General features: G+C 37.3%; 3 protein-coding genes across 3 annotated transcripts; all 3 read left to right on the top strand.

Moving 5' to 3' along the window:
- Positions 1–349: 349 nt before the first annotated feature.
- Positions 350–1,824, top strand: LOC141827697 (E3 ubiquitin-protein ligase RING1-like). Its single transcript, XM_074715012.1, has 2 exons — positions 350–1,472; positions 1,588–1,824. Exon 1 carries the CDS (start codon positions 403–405, stop codon positions 1,432–1,434), a length of 1,032 nt encoding a protein of 343 aa, XP_074571113.1. The 5' UTR covers positions 350–402; the 3' UTR covers positions 1,435–1,472; positions 1,588–1,824.
- A 4,835-nt stretch (positions 1,825–6,659) lies between these two features.
- Positions 6,660–8,084, top strand: LOC141825984 (gallate 1-beta-glucosyltransferase-like). The gene has a single exon (XM_074713248.1). The coding sequence runs from the start codon at positions 6,669–6,671 to the stop codon at positions 8,082–8,084; it is 1,416 nt and encodes a 471-aa protein (XP_074569349.1). The 5' UTR covers positions 6,660–6,668.
- A 5,866-nt stretch (positions 8,085–13,950) lies between these two features.
- On the top strand, positions 13,951–16,569 carry LOC141828192 (small ribosomal subunit protein mL103 (rPPR7)-like). Its single transcript, XM_074715567.1, has one exon. The coding sequence runs from the start codon at positions 13,951–13,953 to the stop codon at positions 15,085–15,087; it is 1,137 nt and encodes a 378-aa protein (XP_074571668.1). The 3' UTR covers positions 15,088–16,569.
- The last annotated feature ends 605 nt before the right edge of the window (positions 16,570–17,174 follow it).

Consider the following 17,174-nt stretch of genomic DNA (forward strand, 5'->3'; position numbering starts at 1 on the left):
GAGAAAGCTGAGTTATCGACAAGGAACAATTTAAAAAGAAAATTTTGATTTAATTAATAATAATAGAATATATTTAAATAGAGATAAGAATATAATAGGAGGGATTGATAATGTTTTTTGAATTATGTGTAAAATTTAAAATTAGATTTGCAAGTTGTATAAAATTGTTAGATTTAAATGTTAACCTAAAGTTTACTATTAATGGAAAATTTCTTACTAATTTAATTGTTAGGATAATAACCCCAACCGTACGGCAAACTTATCGTTGATTCTGGAACGCCCAACCTGCTTTAAGATTCGTGAAGGCGGCGGACTCCTCGAATAACTTTCCCCCGTTCGCCTCGCCTTTCTGCTCCAAATCCATCCATTCCCAATTCCTCGCCTCCTCCGTCTCCGCCCCCGATGTCTTCCGCCGGTAGCCATGGAGGTGGAGCCGCCGCCTCCGAGTGCCAGAACTACTTCTGCCACCGGTGCCAGCGCACTGTCGCCCTACCCGCCGAAGCCCTCGAGATCGTCTGCCCCGTCTGCTACGATGACTTCCTCGAAGAGGTTGAGCCCCCTATCCCTAGTCCTAGCCCTAATACCTTCTCTAATTCTGCCTCTGGCAATCCTGTTATCCTTCAACCCTTTGCTTCCCCGTTTTTCTTCTCCTCCTCTTCCCCCGCCCCCGCTAGCTTTGACCTCAGGCACCCCAGTGGCCTTGCCGATTTCCTCGGCCCTGAACTATTCGTCTCCCGCTCTGGACCCGGTGCCCCCACTAGTGCTACCGGCGCGGTTCCCTTCAATCCGATGGTCTTCCTGCAGGATTACCTCCAGCAATTGGTGTCTGGAGGTGCCAATATCCAAGTCGTGATTGGGGGTGGAACTGGCGGTGGAATTGGGAACGTCGGGGATTACTTTATCGGCTCTGGCCTTGAGCAGCTTATCCAGCAGCTTACTGAGAACGATCCCAGTCGTTATGGAACCCCTCCTGCGGCCAAGACTGCCGTTGCAAACCTTCCGGACATCAAAATAAGTAGAGAGTTGCTTGCCTCTGATGAAGCGCAGTGCTCTGTCTGCATGGACACTTTTGAGATGGGAAACGAGGCCAAGAAGATGCCTTGCAAGCATATCTTTCACAAACACTGCATCTTGCCATGGCTGGAATTGCACAATTCCTGCCCAGTTTGTCGTTATGAGCTTCCGACTGATGATCTAGACTATGAGCAACGTAGGGGGGCACTAGCGGCCCCTTCAGCGCAGACAACTGCTGGAGCTTTCACTGAAGGAGATTCTGCTAGCCCTAGAATGAATGAGAGAAGGTTTAGAATTTCACTGCCGTGGCCTTTTAGAATGTTTGAGACACAAGCAGAAGGTAGCAATGCTGATGGTCGAGGAAATGATGGGAACAATGGCTCCAATGCACATTCTGGTCAGCAAGAAGATGAACGCTAAGAATTCCATCTAAAGATTTCGATCCAGGTGGCATGAAGGTACACTTTCTGGAATTGCTATGTTTTTGTTAGCCTTTAGTTTCTATGTCAAGTTGTCAACTATTTGGTTTTCTCTAAATATCAGTTTCTTTTCTTTCATTCCAATCCTATTCAGAGATTTGAATCATGAAGCAATCTCTTTGCTGCACTTTAGGCCAGAACTATGCGGCCAGAACTATGCGTGATGATTCCATCCCTTTGATGTTGTTGTTTTTTGTTAAACAAGCTAATAAGTTCCTTCATGCTCTGGTGTTTTGGTGCTTCTTACATTTTAATTGGATTAATGCTGATAATAATTTGTTTGTCGACTGTACGGTTCTTTGTGAAACTCTGCTATTTTGAAATGTGGAACTGTTGGAATCAAATGTCCAATTTGTTTGTTAAGATGTTCAAGAAGGTGGGTGGATGAGCACTTTCTTTGGTGGTGGGGGTGGTTGTTCGTGTCAAGTACACGAACCAGATTAGACAGTATCAAGCACACCTTATGAAACGGGGTGGAAAATAATAACTTTTTACTCTTGTTTTATAATATTAATCCATCTTGGATTTTTTTACATTGTCATTTAACCCTAAATAATATGTGCTCTTTTCACTACTGTTATCATCCTTTTTTCAGTACTATTGCCACTCTTTTTTATAGGAACTATTGCCACTCTTTTGATAGGAACCTTTGATATTCATTTTGAGGTTTAGGCCAACAGTTGAGCACATACTCTGAACGAGGGAGAAGCTTGCTCTTGATATTGAGGAAGAAGAGTATATAGGTCTTTGATAGAGACATTGGGGTCTCACTTGTACAACTAGGAGGAAAAGCTTCATGCCATTGGAGGTTGATACTCTCCCAGCCAACAATTGATTGAAATTTCTTCTCTGATGGAGGATCCTTTAGCATTATGGCAAGTAAAAGAGCATCAACAGCAAGAGCTCCATTGGAGAAGATGATGACGATGATGATGACCAAGAGGGAGTGGGAGGAGGTATAGTTGGACTGCTGGGGATTGTTGTATGGTGTATGGAACTTATTGAGTTGGGCATGATGCCATCTTTGATGAAATTGATGAGGGTCTAGTGATGCAATCAGCTTTGCTGGTCCAATAGGGCTTTGAGGAGTTTGTTGGTTGAGTTGAAGGAGAAACTTCAACAAGGGGAGGATCTCTCTTTTTTGGTGAAGACAATAGCAATACCCTTGTAGAGCCATAGTAGGGAATGATCTTATGATGAATTGCTTCTAGCTTGGAGTTGGACAGAAGTGTTGAAAAGTTTTTTTTTTTATTTTTTGGAAGGAAGATGATTTGATTTGTTAAAAATTGAGATACAGGGAGAGGAGTAGATGTGGAGGGAAATTTGCATCATCACATCAATCTTGCATATCCATCCTCCCTCTTAAAGAGATTGAAAAGGAAGGAAATTGGAAATCCCTATTCTAGATTTGTGTACTCTTATACTAAGTTGAGAGATGAAAATATATTATCTGATTGAGGAAATATAAATATACCCCATATAATAGTATAGTACCACAATTAATAAATAACCCATTTTAGTACATTCACTTGCCACCTTTATGTCTAATAGGAAGAACCCTATATGGTAGCTACTAAAAATGCAGTAGGCTACTAGCTGTGGTTGAAAGAGGTACAAGGTGAGTCACATATACATGAGTTGGGTTTCCTAACTACCATTAATACTGTTGAATTATAGTAATGACAGATTTTGATAGAGATAATTAACTAGCATGTTTGAAGGTAGTCCTATCCCAGCATTGTGGTCGCAGCTTGTGTTTGTTTTAGTGCCTTGTCAGACCAAGACTGAGTTTTGCTCGTCTTTGATGATCCAATCCCCCCCTTTCCTTTTCCTCCTGTTCCTTCTCTCTCTTTCCTTCTTGTACCTCATTCCGCTGGTCCTTCCTATGCCTTGTTCTTCCTTCACCTTATCCTTCCTCTTTCAGTTTTTCTTGCACTAATATGCATTCTGTTGCTGTGAGTTGAGGGAGGAGGATGGACCACTTTGTGCATTGTTGTTGGATGGACTACTTTGTCGGTTGCCGTTGTGATCATACAATGGTGGGCTATGTTGCCTTTACCCTCAATTTTTACTACATTTATATTATTTTCTTTGACCTTCCTTTACCCTCACATCTTTACTTTATTTCCATTCAACTCTTTTACTGCATTGCCTTTGGGTATGTCCATATCATTATATTCTATTTTTTTTCTAATTTGTTATTTATTAGAGTTACAGTTTTGCTCTTAGATTTTTATTGTTGTTTTTATTTTTCAAAATTTTATGCTTTCTAGTAACTCTACATATTCCACCTAGCATTCTTATCTATAATTTTATCAAGTTAGATGTGTATTTGCAGACTCTGTTTTTAGGAACTCTGATAAATTGCCACGTACAACTATTCTTCTAGCATATGAATGCTCTTTGGATTTTTTTTTTTCTTCTCTTTTCTTTTTCCTCACTATTTAACAGTCATTCATGTAAAAAATGAAATTCATCACCTCGTTCATATAATCGGTCTCATATAGACTGAGCATTCAATTAAAATCAAACTGAATTAAATCAAAATTTTAAAATCAAATCGAATTGAATTTTTTAAACTAATCGAACTGATAAAATATCGATTAATTCAATTTTTGATCGAATTAACTGGAATAATTAAAATTTTTAAATATTATAAAAATTTATCAATTAGTTAGGGATTTGTAAGTTTATTTATTTAAAAATTTAAAAATTATTATTTTATTTTAATTAACTTGATTTAATCGAATAAGAAATTTTAAAACTCAATCGAATTAGTTGATTTTTTTAAAAAATAATTAAAATTTAAATTCAATGGATTCGATTAATTTATTTGGTTTAATTAAATTTTTATTTATCTTTAATTTTATAATCATCTAAGATAAATCGGTTGATCATGATCAGACAATCTAGAAATTAAAGTTGAATTAAGTTTCAATTTGAAAAGATTTAAATTTAATGTAATAAATTATATATTATTATTAAAAAATAATAAAAAATTATATGTATAATAATAATAAATCAGTACATGTGTTGTATGAAATTTTAAAATATAAAATTCATTTATATAATAGAATTTATATTTATAATCTTAATTTAAATTTTGTTTAATATATTGGACTTAGAAAATTAAGTCTATTATATTATATTTGTGATGAAATTCATATACAATGTTGGTATCGAGGTAGGGACGAAGAAATGCGATGGGTCCATCAACATTAACTTAGTTGAATTTGATTGGGTCCACTTGTGCCTTTGACATATTTATATCGAATTTGATGAATTTAATTAATTAATTAAAAAATTATTGGTAGTAAAATATGAAATCGTAAAATTTTTTGGTAGTAAAATACGTTACCCCTTCCAAGCAATCTTATATTTTCTAAAAAAAGGATAAACCTCAGTGGTCCATCCATGGCGATCTTATATTTTCTTAAAAAAAGGATAAAATTAGCATTTGCAGGGAATAAAGCAATCAATGTGACATTATACATTAGTTGAGAATCAATTTCAGATTTATGTGGTAGTAATATTTTAATCTTTTTCACTAAAAGGTGGGATCTATTATTTTAACGGTCTCACATGATCGATTTTGTGATCATCTTTGAGGATGTAAATTGAGAAATTATAATTAATCATAATGAAAAAAATGTATTATCTTAATTTTATTAAAATTTAATTTTTATCTACTTTAATAAATTTATTTTATGAAAAATTTAAATCCTTGTCATGTTTGTGGTCATTTTTTTAGAATTTATTATGCGATTTGATTTGTGTTCTTTTAATGTGATGTTATTCAATGAGAATATCCCCTAAAGAAACGATCATGCTCGTTGGCCCCTTACTAGTGGACGCTATTTGTAACATGGGCTACAGCCTGTACAGCTCAGCCCTTACATAAACTGTCTGAGAACGACGACTATTTGGAACTCTGATAATTGCCACGTACAACTATTTTTCTAGCATATGAATGCTCTTTGGATTCTTTCTTTTTTTTCTTCTCTTCTCTTCTTCCTCACTATTTAACAGTCATGGCATAACTAAGGACGATCTAGAAATTAAAGATGAATTGAGTTTAAATTTGAAAAGATTTAAATTTAATATAATAAATTATATATTATTATTAAAAAATAATAAAAAATTATATGTATAATAATAAAAAATCATTACATGTGTTGTATGAAATTTTAAAATATAAAATTCATCTATATAATGGAATTTATATTTATAATTTTAATTAAATTTTGTTCAATATATTGGACTTATAAAATTAAGTCTATTATATTATATTTGTGATGAAATTCGTATATGATGTTGGTATCGAGAGAGGAGAGAGGGATGAAGAAATGTGGTCGGTCCATCAACATTAACGTAGGTGTACCTGATTGGGTCCACTTGTGCGTTGACATAAATTGATGGATATGATTAATTAATTAAAAATTTTATTGGTAGTAAAATATGAAATCGTAAAATTTATTGGTAGTAAAATACGTCACCCCTTCCAAGCAATCTTATATTTTCTAAAAAAAGGATAAACCTCAGCGGTCCTTCCATAGTGATCTTATATTTTCTAAAAAAAGGATAAACCTCAGCGGTCCTTCCATAGTGATCTTATATTTTCTAAAAAAAAAGGATAACAGTAGCATTTGCGGGAATAAGAAAATCAACGAAGCATTTTACATTAGTTGAGAACTAATTTCCAATCTATTAGTGTGGTAGTAATACTTTTACCTTCTTTAATAAAAAAATAAAATTCATCTTCTTAACAATCTTATATGATCGATTTTATCATCATCTATAAAAAAATAAATCAAAAAATTATAATTAATAATAATAAAAAAGAATATTATTTTGACTTTATTAAAACTTAATTTTTATCTATTTTAATAAATTTATTTTATCATAACCAATACAATACTTCGAAAAACTTTGAAAGTTCAATAATGGTTGGATGCTGATAAATCCTTGTCATGTTTGTGGTTATTTTGTCAGAATCTATCATGCGACTTGATTTGTGTCCTTTTGATGTGATGTTATTCAATGAGAAAACGATCATGCTCATTGGCCCCTGACTATAAGTGTACACTCTTTGTAAGACGGGCTACAGCCTGTACAGCTCAGCCCTTAAATAAATTGTCTATCATGGCTATTGCCGAGGAAGGAGAAGAGTTGTTAATGGAGGGGAACGCCCATGGCATCCCTCATGTCCTCATGGTGTCCTTCGCCGGGCAAGGTCACCTCAACCCGCTGCTCCACCTCGCCAAGCGCATCGCCGCCAAAGGTCTCCTCGTCACCCTCTGTTCTACCCACGACATCCGCCACCGCATGGTCAATTCCAATTCCGGCGCAGCCGCCTCCGCCCTTGGGGCACCCAAGCCTGTGGGCCGCGGTTTCATTCGATTCGAGTTTTTCTCCGACGGGCTTCCCGTCGACGACGTCCGCCGCAAGGACCTCGACGTGCTCATGCCCGCGGTGCGCATGACCGGCCCGCAGGCCGTCGCAGACATCATTCGCCGCCACGCCGACGCCGGTCGCCCTGTCTCGTGCCTCATCAACAACCCGTTCGTTCCGTGGGCGCTCGACGTGGCGGCGGAGATGGGGATACTCGGAGGGGTGCTCTGGGTCCAATCCGCCGCCGTCTTCACCACTTACTATTACTACTACCACGGGCTGGCGAAGTTCCCCACCGAGGAGAACCCCGACGTGGCGGCGGTGTGCCTCCCCGGGCTCCCGCAGCTGAAGCAGGAGGAGCTGCCCACTTTCCTGCTGCCGACGTCGGAGTACAAGCCGCTGCGGAAGGTCATCCTGGAGCAGTTTGGGAACATCAACAAGGCGACGTGGGTGTTCGCGAACACGTTCCACGAGCTGGAGCGCGAGGCCATAGAGGCTATTTCCGACCGTTTCCCTATCATCCCGATTGGGCCGCTGGTGGAGCCGCCAGAGGAGAAATCTGCACCGGTCGGTATCCGAGGCGACCTATTCAAGGCGGAGGACTGCATGGAGTGGCTCGACGCGCAGGAACCGCGCTCGGTGGTGTACGTCTCCGTGGGCAGCATCGTGGTACTGAGCAAAGAAGAGATGGAGGAGATGGCGTGGGGGCTCTGCGAGTCCCACCGCCCCTTTCTCTGGGTGGTGCGCGCCGACATGCGCAGCCTCCTCCCGGAAGGCTTCTTGGACGCCGTCGGCGATCGCGGTCAGGTGATTGAGTGGAGCCCGCAGGAGCGCGTGCTGACACATCCGGCAGTGGCATGCTTCCTGACGCACTGCGGGTGGAACTCGACGCTGGAGGCCTTGACCGCCGGCGTGCCGATGATAACTTACCCTCAGTTCGGGGACCAAGTTCCAGATTCCAAGTTCCTGGTGGAGGTGTTCGGCGTCGGGGTGCGGCTAGCAGCACCGGCGACGAGGGGGGAGATGAAGAGGTGCGTCGAGGCGGTAGTGTCGTCGACGCAGCGAGGGGAGGAGATCAGGAAGAGGGCGGCGGAGTGGAAGAAGTCGGCGACGGCGGCAATGGCGGAGGGCGGGTCGTCAGACCGCCACATCCAGGCGTTCGTCGACGAGATCACCAACGAGAGATCACTATCAATATAGGTTAATAAATCTCTGTATGCAGTTTCTCAATTTACCTCTTTATAAGTGGTCATGAGATCGATCGTGTGAAACTGCTAAGGTGGCAGATTCCACCTTTATGTAAAAGATAAATCTCTACGTATTAGTATATGTATTTGTGCATGTTTAATTATTGATGCGGCCTCCTCCCGGACAAATCGCGTGTCGAAGGATAATTAAGAGTAAGTGGGATTTATGATTCATCTCGGATATTATCTTAGCTTCAGATTTCATTTTGATCTTAGACATTGTATTGTTCTCAGATCTCATCTTGATCTTAGACGTCATCTTAGTCTCAGATGTCATATCAATTTCGTATATTCCAAGTCAGTTCCTACCATCTGTGGGTCTACTATAATGGGGATGTAAATATTCTTAAAGGACACACGATGACATAAGAATATAAAAATAGTTACCAAATTATCAGACCTGATCTCTTCGGATACCCTCTTTTATACATATAATGTTAAAAAGAAACGGTTGTTGGATCTAATCTCCTTCCATAATGGCGTTGCTCTATTCGACATGGACATGCTTATATAAACCTTGAAACAAAGCTTGTTTAAGGGGTCTGTTTCTCGGTTCTCCTCTCTTGATCTTCTTTGTTAGAAAGAATTTTTTTCTTTCTCCACATAATCTTAACTTGAGTGTCAGAGTGTGGTTTACTAAGACTCAACGTTAGTTTAACCTCCTCTTAAAATATGCTTTAGGTTCTCTTTTGCTTTTTTGATGAGATCTTTCCTTAAATTGTTCGTTGATTGATGACCAAAATAATTATAATACTGTCTAAATTACTTGTATTAATATATATTTTACAAAACAAATTAAATATTTATATATATATATATTTATATATATATATCCCAAGATTTATATTTATTTATTTATTTTTATTTGAGATTAAGCTATTTAAAATTTTATCTTCAAATTTAGTATTGAATTATAATATTAAACATATAAAAATTAAAATGAAAAAAAAATTTATATGCTCATAGGTAATAAGTGCAATTGATTGCATACCTGCTAATTGAGAAGCATGTTCCGATTGTTAATGGAGGCAGTGGATGTTGGCGTCGGCAGTGTAGCAGTCCAAATTCGTACGGTCATCAGATGATTTAAGAGCAATAATGACGAAACAATAGGAGCAACGATGATGCAACAGACTATTCAATCCGCTCTTCGTTATAGTATAAATTATAATAATTTAGAATAAAATTATTTTTATCTAGATATATTTTTATAATAATTTCATCATAAAAAATTATATTAATATATTAACAATGAGAAGATAATGTAATTTATAACGTCCATTCATATAATTTCAAAAATATTTAATAAAATTCATAAACGACTCTTCAATTTATAAACAGATTTATCGATTATAAATCCATTTAGTAACCTATATATTATACATCTAAATTTTATTCATATTCATTAGAATCTAAAAAGTAATATTTTTATAATATTATTATAAATATAAAAAAAATAAACATACATATGGTTAAAACTAAATCGCTCATATTTAACTCTTAAATAAACATGCATTATATATAGTAACTCTTAAATAACGTTATTTCAGAACGACTTGAGAAGTCATGAGACTAAATGGCTCGTATGTAAATAAAATGTGCATATGTTGAAGTATCTCAGAAGCATACAAAAATACAAAGCAAACATCAACTAGAAAAACATGTATCAACCACAATACTTAAAAAGATATGTAAACTGTAAAATTGAAAACTCAAGTTACATAAGAAAATATAATTTAGTGAGATGGCAAGGGGTCTTAAATGTGGCAAAAGATGAAGATATTCATCTCGGACATCTCTCAATATCGATTCCACCACGATTTAAAATGAGTAAATTACTGTGATTAAGTTGTCTTTTTAGGTAGAATGAATTTTATTCCCTAAGAGATATTGTTCCCGAGGAGATTCGATCTTTACTCTCATGGGATAATTTACCTTTGAGTACCAACTCAAAGAAGAGGGGAACCTAAATGATCATATACATTAAAGTCTTGATTTTGATTGTATTAAAAATGTAGAATCTGCATGCGCCTAAAAATAATTTTAGCCGCATAAAACGCAGTGGAAAAATGATCCCTTAAAAAGATCCATGCGAAACCATATTCGTTTTATCGATTCTATCTACTGGAATCGATGTTACCTTTGATGCGAGTCCTTCGCAATCCTGACAGCAACTCTTGCCTTCAAAGGTTGACGGATCTCAGCATGATTAGTGTGTTCGCGCCTCCACGGTATCCGCACGAACACTGAGACGGAGAGGAACTAGATCGTGGTGCTAGCCATAATATTAGGTTTGGCCAAGGTAGAAGAGAAGAGGAAAGAATACCAATAGTTCTTCTCTCAAGAGCCTCTCATCCCTTTTTATATTCAATCATGGAATATGAAGGATTTTTTTTTACTCATGGGATTCCATGGAATTAATACATTTAATAATCTCATGCATGTCATGCATGATGATCATGCAAACCCTCTTAATAATGCTCATGCAACCCTCTTAATGATGAGAGAATTAATATATACCCTATTAATCTCATGATCATGTAACCCTCTTAATAGATTCGATTTGACTTGAGTCCAACTCAAGTCTCACTCAATTCGAATTGGCACTAAGGGCTAACACTAACAGAATTTGCCACCTTAATGGCTCTACACGGTCGGTTCCATGACCATTTATGAGGAGGTAAATCGAGAAATTATAGTTGATCACTATGGGCGAGAATATTTTTTTTTTGCTTCATCAAGATTCAATCCTTGTCCATTATAGCAATATCTATCTCAAGAGGCGTCTAGATCTTGAGATTCCATGACAAGTCATTTATTATAAGAGAATCATTCATTAGCGACAAAATTAGCGATTGAATTAATATTCAATTGTTAATTAGTGACGGAATAAAATATTTCATTGGTAAATAACAACATAAATTAATTTGATCATTAATTTAGCGATGAAATAAATATTCCATCGCTAATTAACAACAGAATAAATATTTCATTACTAATTCATACGCTAATTGATGGATGAAATATTTATTTTATTAAATTAACGATCAAAATAATTTCCACGATCGAATTTAATTCAGTTGTTAATTTAAAGTTGTTAATTCCGTTGTTAAAATGGTAGGTGGAGTAAATTTTAATAAAAGATAATTCAGTCGCTAATTTAATTTAATTGTTGCTAATCTTGAAATGGATTTCACGATTGTTAAAAGTAATTGTAGTTAATTTAATGCAATCTTTTTAAAGTTGTTGAAACATTTATTTTCAACCTTGTTCAGGCCTCTCTCTCTGATTGGTCGATCGTATTGCAGCTGGTTTAGAAGTTCCTCGTATCATTAATGAGGCCAACAGCTGTATCATTAGCTTATGTATTTGAAAAGAAGAACAATAACACTATTCTGGTTTTGTTTGCTTTTGCATATATCAGCTGAGATTCGTGAACAAAATTGGTGCAATGTTGTTACTTGTCGTGTTTTCACTGTCTCTGAGGCACGATTAAATTAGTTACTATGTGATAGATTTATTGAAATGGACAATAATCAAATCTTAACGAAGTCGAAATAATGTCCTCTATGTAGTTGTCAATTATAACTTCTTAATTTATCTCCTCGTATGTACAGATGTACATTATTGATTAAAAATTTTACGACTAAAATTTTCGATCGCTATGTTTTTCTTGTAGTTGTTCTCTAATTTATAAACAGTTTTGAAGGGGCATAACTTGTAGTACAAGGACACTGAAACTTCGGTCGTTAATAAATGTTTTTCTTGTAGTTGTTCTCTGATCTAGAAAACAGTTTTGAAGGGGCATAAGTTTACAAGGGCATTGATAACATAAAATACTACTCAAATTCTTAGCTGTTTCAACAATTAAGTTGCCATTATTTTTTCTTTATCTGAAATAAAGAGGCTGGAGCAATTTTGCCTCCTGGAGCAATGAATCTAATGACCCACCCTGACATAAGCATTCTCCTTTACAAAAACAAGAATATTTTATCCCTAAAAAAAAGAAAAGAAATTAGCAAAAAAGCTGAACCTGACATTGTTAACTTTATCAATTTTTGCAAGTTTGAAGTCTCATGGATGATAATCCTCATCTCGGGAACTCTTCTAGGATTGTCCTATACGATATGAAAGGGAGATAAATTACGAAGAATTTTATTGCATGGGGTTAGTAAATCAATGAGACATTCTATACAGATCGAGATCAACTTCATAATTTATTACAATAACACCACATGCAGATACTAACTATACCAATTCATGAAGGATAAAAAAAAAGGGTAGAATTCATCATTCCACGGCTTCACAATCGCCCCTACGACCATATATGAGGAGACAAATCGAGAAGCTGTAGTTGGCCACGACGGAGGAGGGCATTGCCTCGGCTTCGTCGAGATTCAATCTTTGTCCACTTCAATAAGTCTGTTCCATCATAATCAATTCAACTATATATATGCCCCGGGAACATCTCTTAGTTATCTCTATATCATAATGCATTGCCCTACCCTCTAGTTAAATTGTAACTATCTAATCCTCTTTAGCCATCAGGAAAGAACTATCATCCACAATAATTAATGCTAATACATTTGAATGCTCATTGCCCATCTCATTTTTCTAAATAAATAAAAAAAATTTAAAGTGAACAAATAAATTTAAATTATCAAATTTAATAATCAATCAAACAAGTAAAATTTTAAAATAATCAAATAAGCGTGAATTTTAAACTTAAGTCGAGCTTGAATCAAATTCAAACTCATAAAAAATAAATCAAGCCGAGCTTGAACAATCATTTCAATGACTCAATTCATTTTAGGCTTTTCTCTGGCTTGGCTACTTTATCAAATAAGCTTGAACATTCCAAAATTGGATTTGGCTCACCTTGTTTACAACCCTAGTTGTGGTCGGGTCACAACCTTCCTCTATACCCCTAGGTTGACTCTAGGCGGCTGTTGAGTTGATGGGTTCATCTTTTTTTTTGTTCTCCTAGAACATAGTGTAAGCAGAAATTCATGATCTGCCATTCACTTTGTCATGCATCTCTTGCTTGTGTACTTGAATTTATCTTTATTCTACACCAGTTAGATCGATTCTAAAGGGAGGGCCGCTAAGGTCGAATCCACTCTCTTGTTGATATAATGTAGTGGTAAAATCTTTAGAAAGGAGAAATCAATGGATTTGAATCTCAAATGGAGATTTGATTGAGTTTTTAGTATGTTTAAGATGTATATTTGAATTTATTAAAATAATAATAATAATACATAAGAAAATTGAAAATGAGAGAATTGATAAGCATACAGTTATATATATAGAAGTTAATTCTATTCAGTCATCCTTTCCCATGGATAAATTATAAATTGAAAAAAATTGAAAGTTTTTAGTATGTCTAATATATCATTTTGACATCCTTTCCCTATGGATAAATTATAAATTTATTATAAATAAAGCTCAATTGAATTCAAGGTGGGTGGGGACACCATATTTCAAAATTATTATTATTATTATTATTTATTTTTAAAATTTATAGTTTTACTGTATAAATAACCTTTTAAATTGTAATTTATGCCCTCTCAATTCATATTCCTTTTTAAAATTATTTTTAAAAGTAAAATTTAAATGGGCTCAAATCGAGTGAGCAATGGATGGATCACAGGTCTTGTTCGACATGGTCTCACACGGGCCGGACAGCCCGACCCAGCGCAGAATTTTCACGGGCCAACAGAGCCCATGTCGGGCCGATGACACGTCGGATTACTCTTCGCGTCTGAGCCGAACACAGCGTCTAAACCCTACGCCTTCGTCGACTCAGCAGACAGCAAACAATGGCGCTCCCTCGCCGCCACGTCGCGCTCCTCGTCCATGCCGGCCGATGCTTCTCCGCCTCCGCTGTGCCCCGTCCCGCCTTCGTCCACGAGGTCCGCCACCTCGCCCTCCTCCGCCGCTTCTCCGACATCGAGTCCCTCCTCGAACCACTCAAGGACAGCAAGGACGCTTCCTCGGAACCCTTTCTCGCTTCCGTCGCCGCCGCCTACGCGTCCGCCGGAATGGTCGCACAAGCCCTCCGCACCCTCGAGGATCTCCCCCGCCTGGGCTCCCCCCTCACCGCCCTCTCCCTTAACGCCCTCCTTTCTGCCCTCAACCACTCACCTCGCCGTCTCGGACACCGCAGCTTGGTGCCCGAGCTGTTCTCCGACGTTCCCCTCAAATTCTCCATCGCCCCTGATGCGGTCTCGTACGGCATCCTCGTCAAGTACCACTGCCTTGCCGGAGAGTCCAAGAAGGCCTTTACGATCATCAAGGAGATGGAGGAAAAGAACATCGAGGTCACTTCCGTGATCTATACCACCATCCTTGATTCTCTGTACAAGGACAGCAAACCGGAGGATGCTGAGATGATTTGGAAGGAAATGGGCACCAAAGGGGTAAAGCCTGATCTTCCCGCTTACAATGTGCGGGTTATGCACAAGGCTCTTTGTGGGGAGCCAAATGAGGTCCTTGATCTTATTGCTGAGATGGAGTCCGCAGGATTGGAGCCAGATATCATCACTTATAACTATTTGATTTCTTGTTATTGTAAACATCGCAAGACTAAGGATGCAAAGAAGGTCTACCACGGATTGGAGGAGAAGGGATGTGTGCCGAATTCTGTGACCTTTATGAATCTTCTTTCAGCTTTGAGTAAAAATCGGGATTTTGTGGGGTGTATGAAGGTGTTGGCAGATTGCATGAAACATAGCAACATACCTGATTTGGGTTCGATTAAGCTGTTGGTGAAGGAGTTGGTGAAAGCTTCTAGGCCGAGAGATGCAAGGAGGGTGATTACTAGATTGGAAAAGAAATTCCCAGGAGATTTTGTTGGAGATTGGAAGAAACTGGAGAAGTTGGTTAGGAGTAAGGATGGAAAGAAATCTGATCAGAAAATAGATGCTCCACATATGGAAGATCGAAATGGTAACTAAATACAATCAAAATCATACTGATGTTGGTCTTTGTTTGGTAGCTTAGCATCAAGTGGAAGGAAAAAGTCTGAACTCCATTCTCTTAATATTTCATGATGCAACTAGGTATGGGGTTTCTTTTGGGACTTTAAAGTTCTGAGATTCAAATTCTAAATTAGATGGAAAACTATATATTTTATGCTTTGATGGTGCAAATACTGCTCAGCTAATATTCAATATGAATATATTTTGATGCTCATCAATGTGGAAGAGTTGATGTAAATTCAAAATAGCTGCACCTTGACCAATATGACTTGAAGATGGTTCGTTTGGATCCTACCTTATCGTATTTGGCTGTTCAGTACTTTTTTATTCAAAAATAATGATTAGCTCTATCCCGGGTTATATTTTTTTATTGATTTCCAAAGCTTCTACTTCATTGCCTGAGATTTAGAATACTGGAGAAGGATTTTCTTTGGTGGAGTGCAAATCAATGCAGTGAATCAAAATGTTTAGTCAGCTAATCTCATGTCTTCAGGGAGAGAAATGAAAAATTTAGACAGGGAGTTTACAATTTGTCATGGCACAATATAGCTGTCTAGGCTTGGAAAATGGTGGTGGATGTTTTTCATTGCATCAGGAGGACTTGGGAGCTTCATCATTTCAAAATCTTATTTGTCAAAGGAAAAATTGTTTGATTCCTCAGCCCATTCACAATTCTATCACATATGTTTCATTGAATGTCGTATTCTGTGATATAACCTAGAAGATGTTGCCAATGCTTCTGGAAGGGTACTTGGTTCTCTTGACCTGTGTTGCTTGTCTATCCCTGTGTGCTTACTGCTTGGGCTAAATTCCACAATCAATGACATGGTTCGAACGAGTGCTGATGTCTATGCCTTGTGTAACTATTTGTTGTTTTGTTATGGTGCTCCACTTCTGCAACACCAGAAGCTGATTGCCTTACTGGGCATCCTGGAGATTATAAAATGCATATGTTTGCACATAATGGAGGTGGTCCCTGTTAGGAGAATGCATGGTGAGTTCATCATATAAGATCAGAATTGATTGGGAGTGAATGTCAGATTCAGCTGGTCTAATGATGTGGGTGTGTATGTGCGTGTGCAAACTACTTATCAAATTCCAAAAATTTGCCATGGAGTTCTTGTTTGGCCTGATCTGCGCCTTCTCTGGTTTGGATACAGAAATCTGCACATCACTTATTCAACAAATGCTTCTGAGTTACCTCCATGTAGGAGAATAAGTTCTGACCATGAAGCAGGTTGTCGATATAATCACATTTATGTGGAGTTCCCAAGACTTGTTTAACCCCATAATCAAATGGTTTGCAGTCTGCTCAAAATTGGCTTCTTGTTTTTCATGATAGTTGGCGAGAAAGCAACATAAATATATTTAAGGGCAAAGTTTTTTTTTCTTTCTGAGATTGTGTTCAGAGAAGGGTCTCAAAATTATGTGGAGAGATTCTGATTTGAGATTTGAACTTCTGATACTATTAATTTTATTTCATAATTTTTTTTTTGTTTCATACACGCTTCTCTTTAATCGACAATTTAGATCTTGTCTGTGTTGTTTGAAAAAAAAAAAAATGAGTCCATACCATTATTTACATTTCTCAATGGTTTACTACAAGCAGAGTTATTGATAGGAAATTTTGACCCATCTTGGATCAGTAACATAGAGCTGATTGGAATAATAATAGCATGTAAATATTGTTGATTGGTTCTAGCCAATGTTTTCTTGACATGATGGCCCTACAATTTCATTTGGAAGTTATTCTCATTTATCCTTCCCTTTTAAAGGAAAGTTAATTTCCTGAACATTATTATCAGCCATTTTAAGGTGAGAGTCAGGAAATCCTAAAACCACTGTCAGTGAAAATATCCATAGGGTACTTTGCTAATGTTCTAGTGAGCAACTTAGATTTCTATTTTCTCTCAAAAACTCTAGTCAGTATCAAAATGGTGCAGCTACAGAATCTCTTACAGCTACCAATAAATCAGTCATTCATTATGTGTGCCAAGTTATTCTTGAAGTGCATGGTTCACAGTGGTTTGGGTTTTGGACCAAAGTAACCATTAGCTCGATTA

The sequence above is a fragment of the Curcuma longa genome, chromosome 4 (genome assembly GCF_044706935.1).
Source record: "Curcuma longa cultivar G26 ecotype Majalengka, Jawa Barat chromosome 4, ITB_CL_G26_1.1, whole genome shotgun sequence".
NCBI lineage: Eukaryota > Viridiplantae > Streptophyta > Magnoliopsida > Zingiberales > Zingiberaceae > Curcuma > Curcuma longa.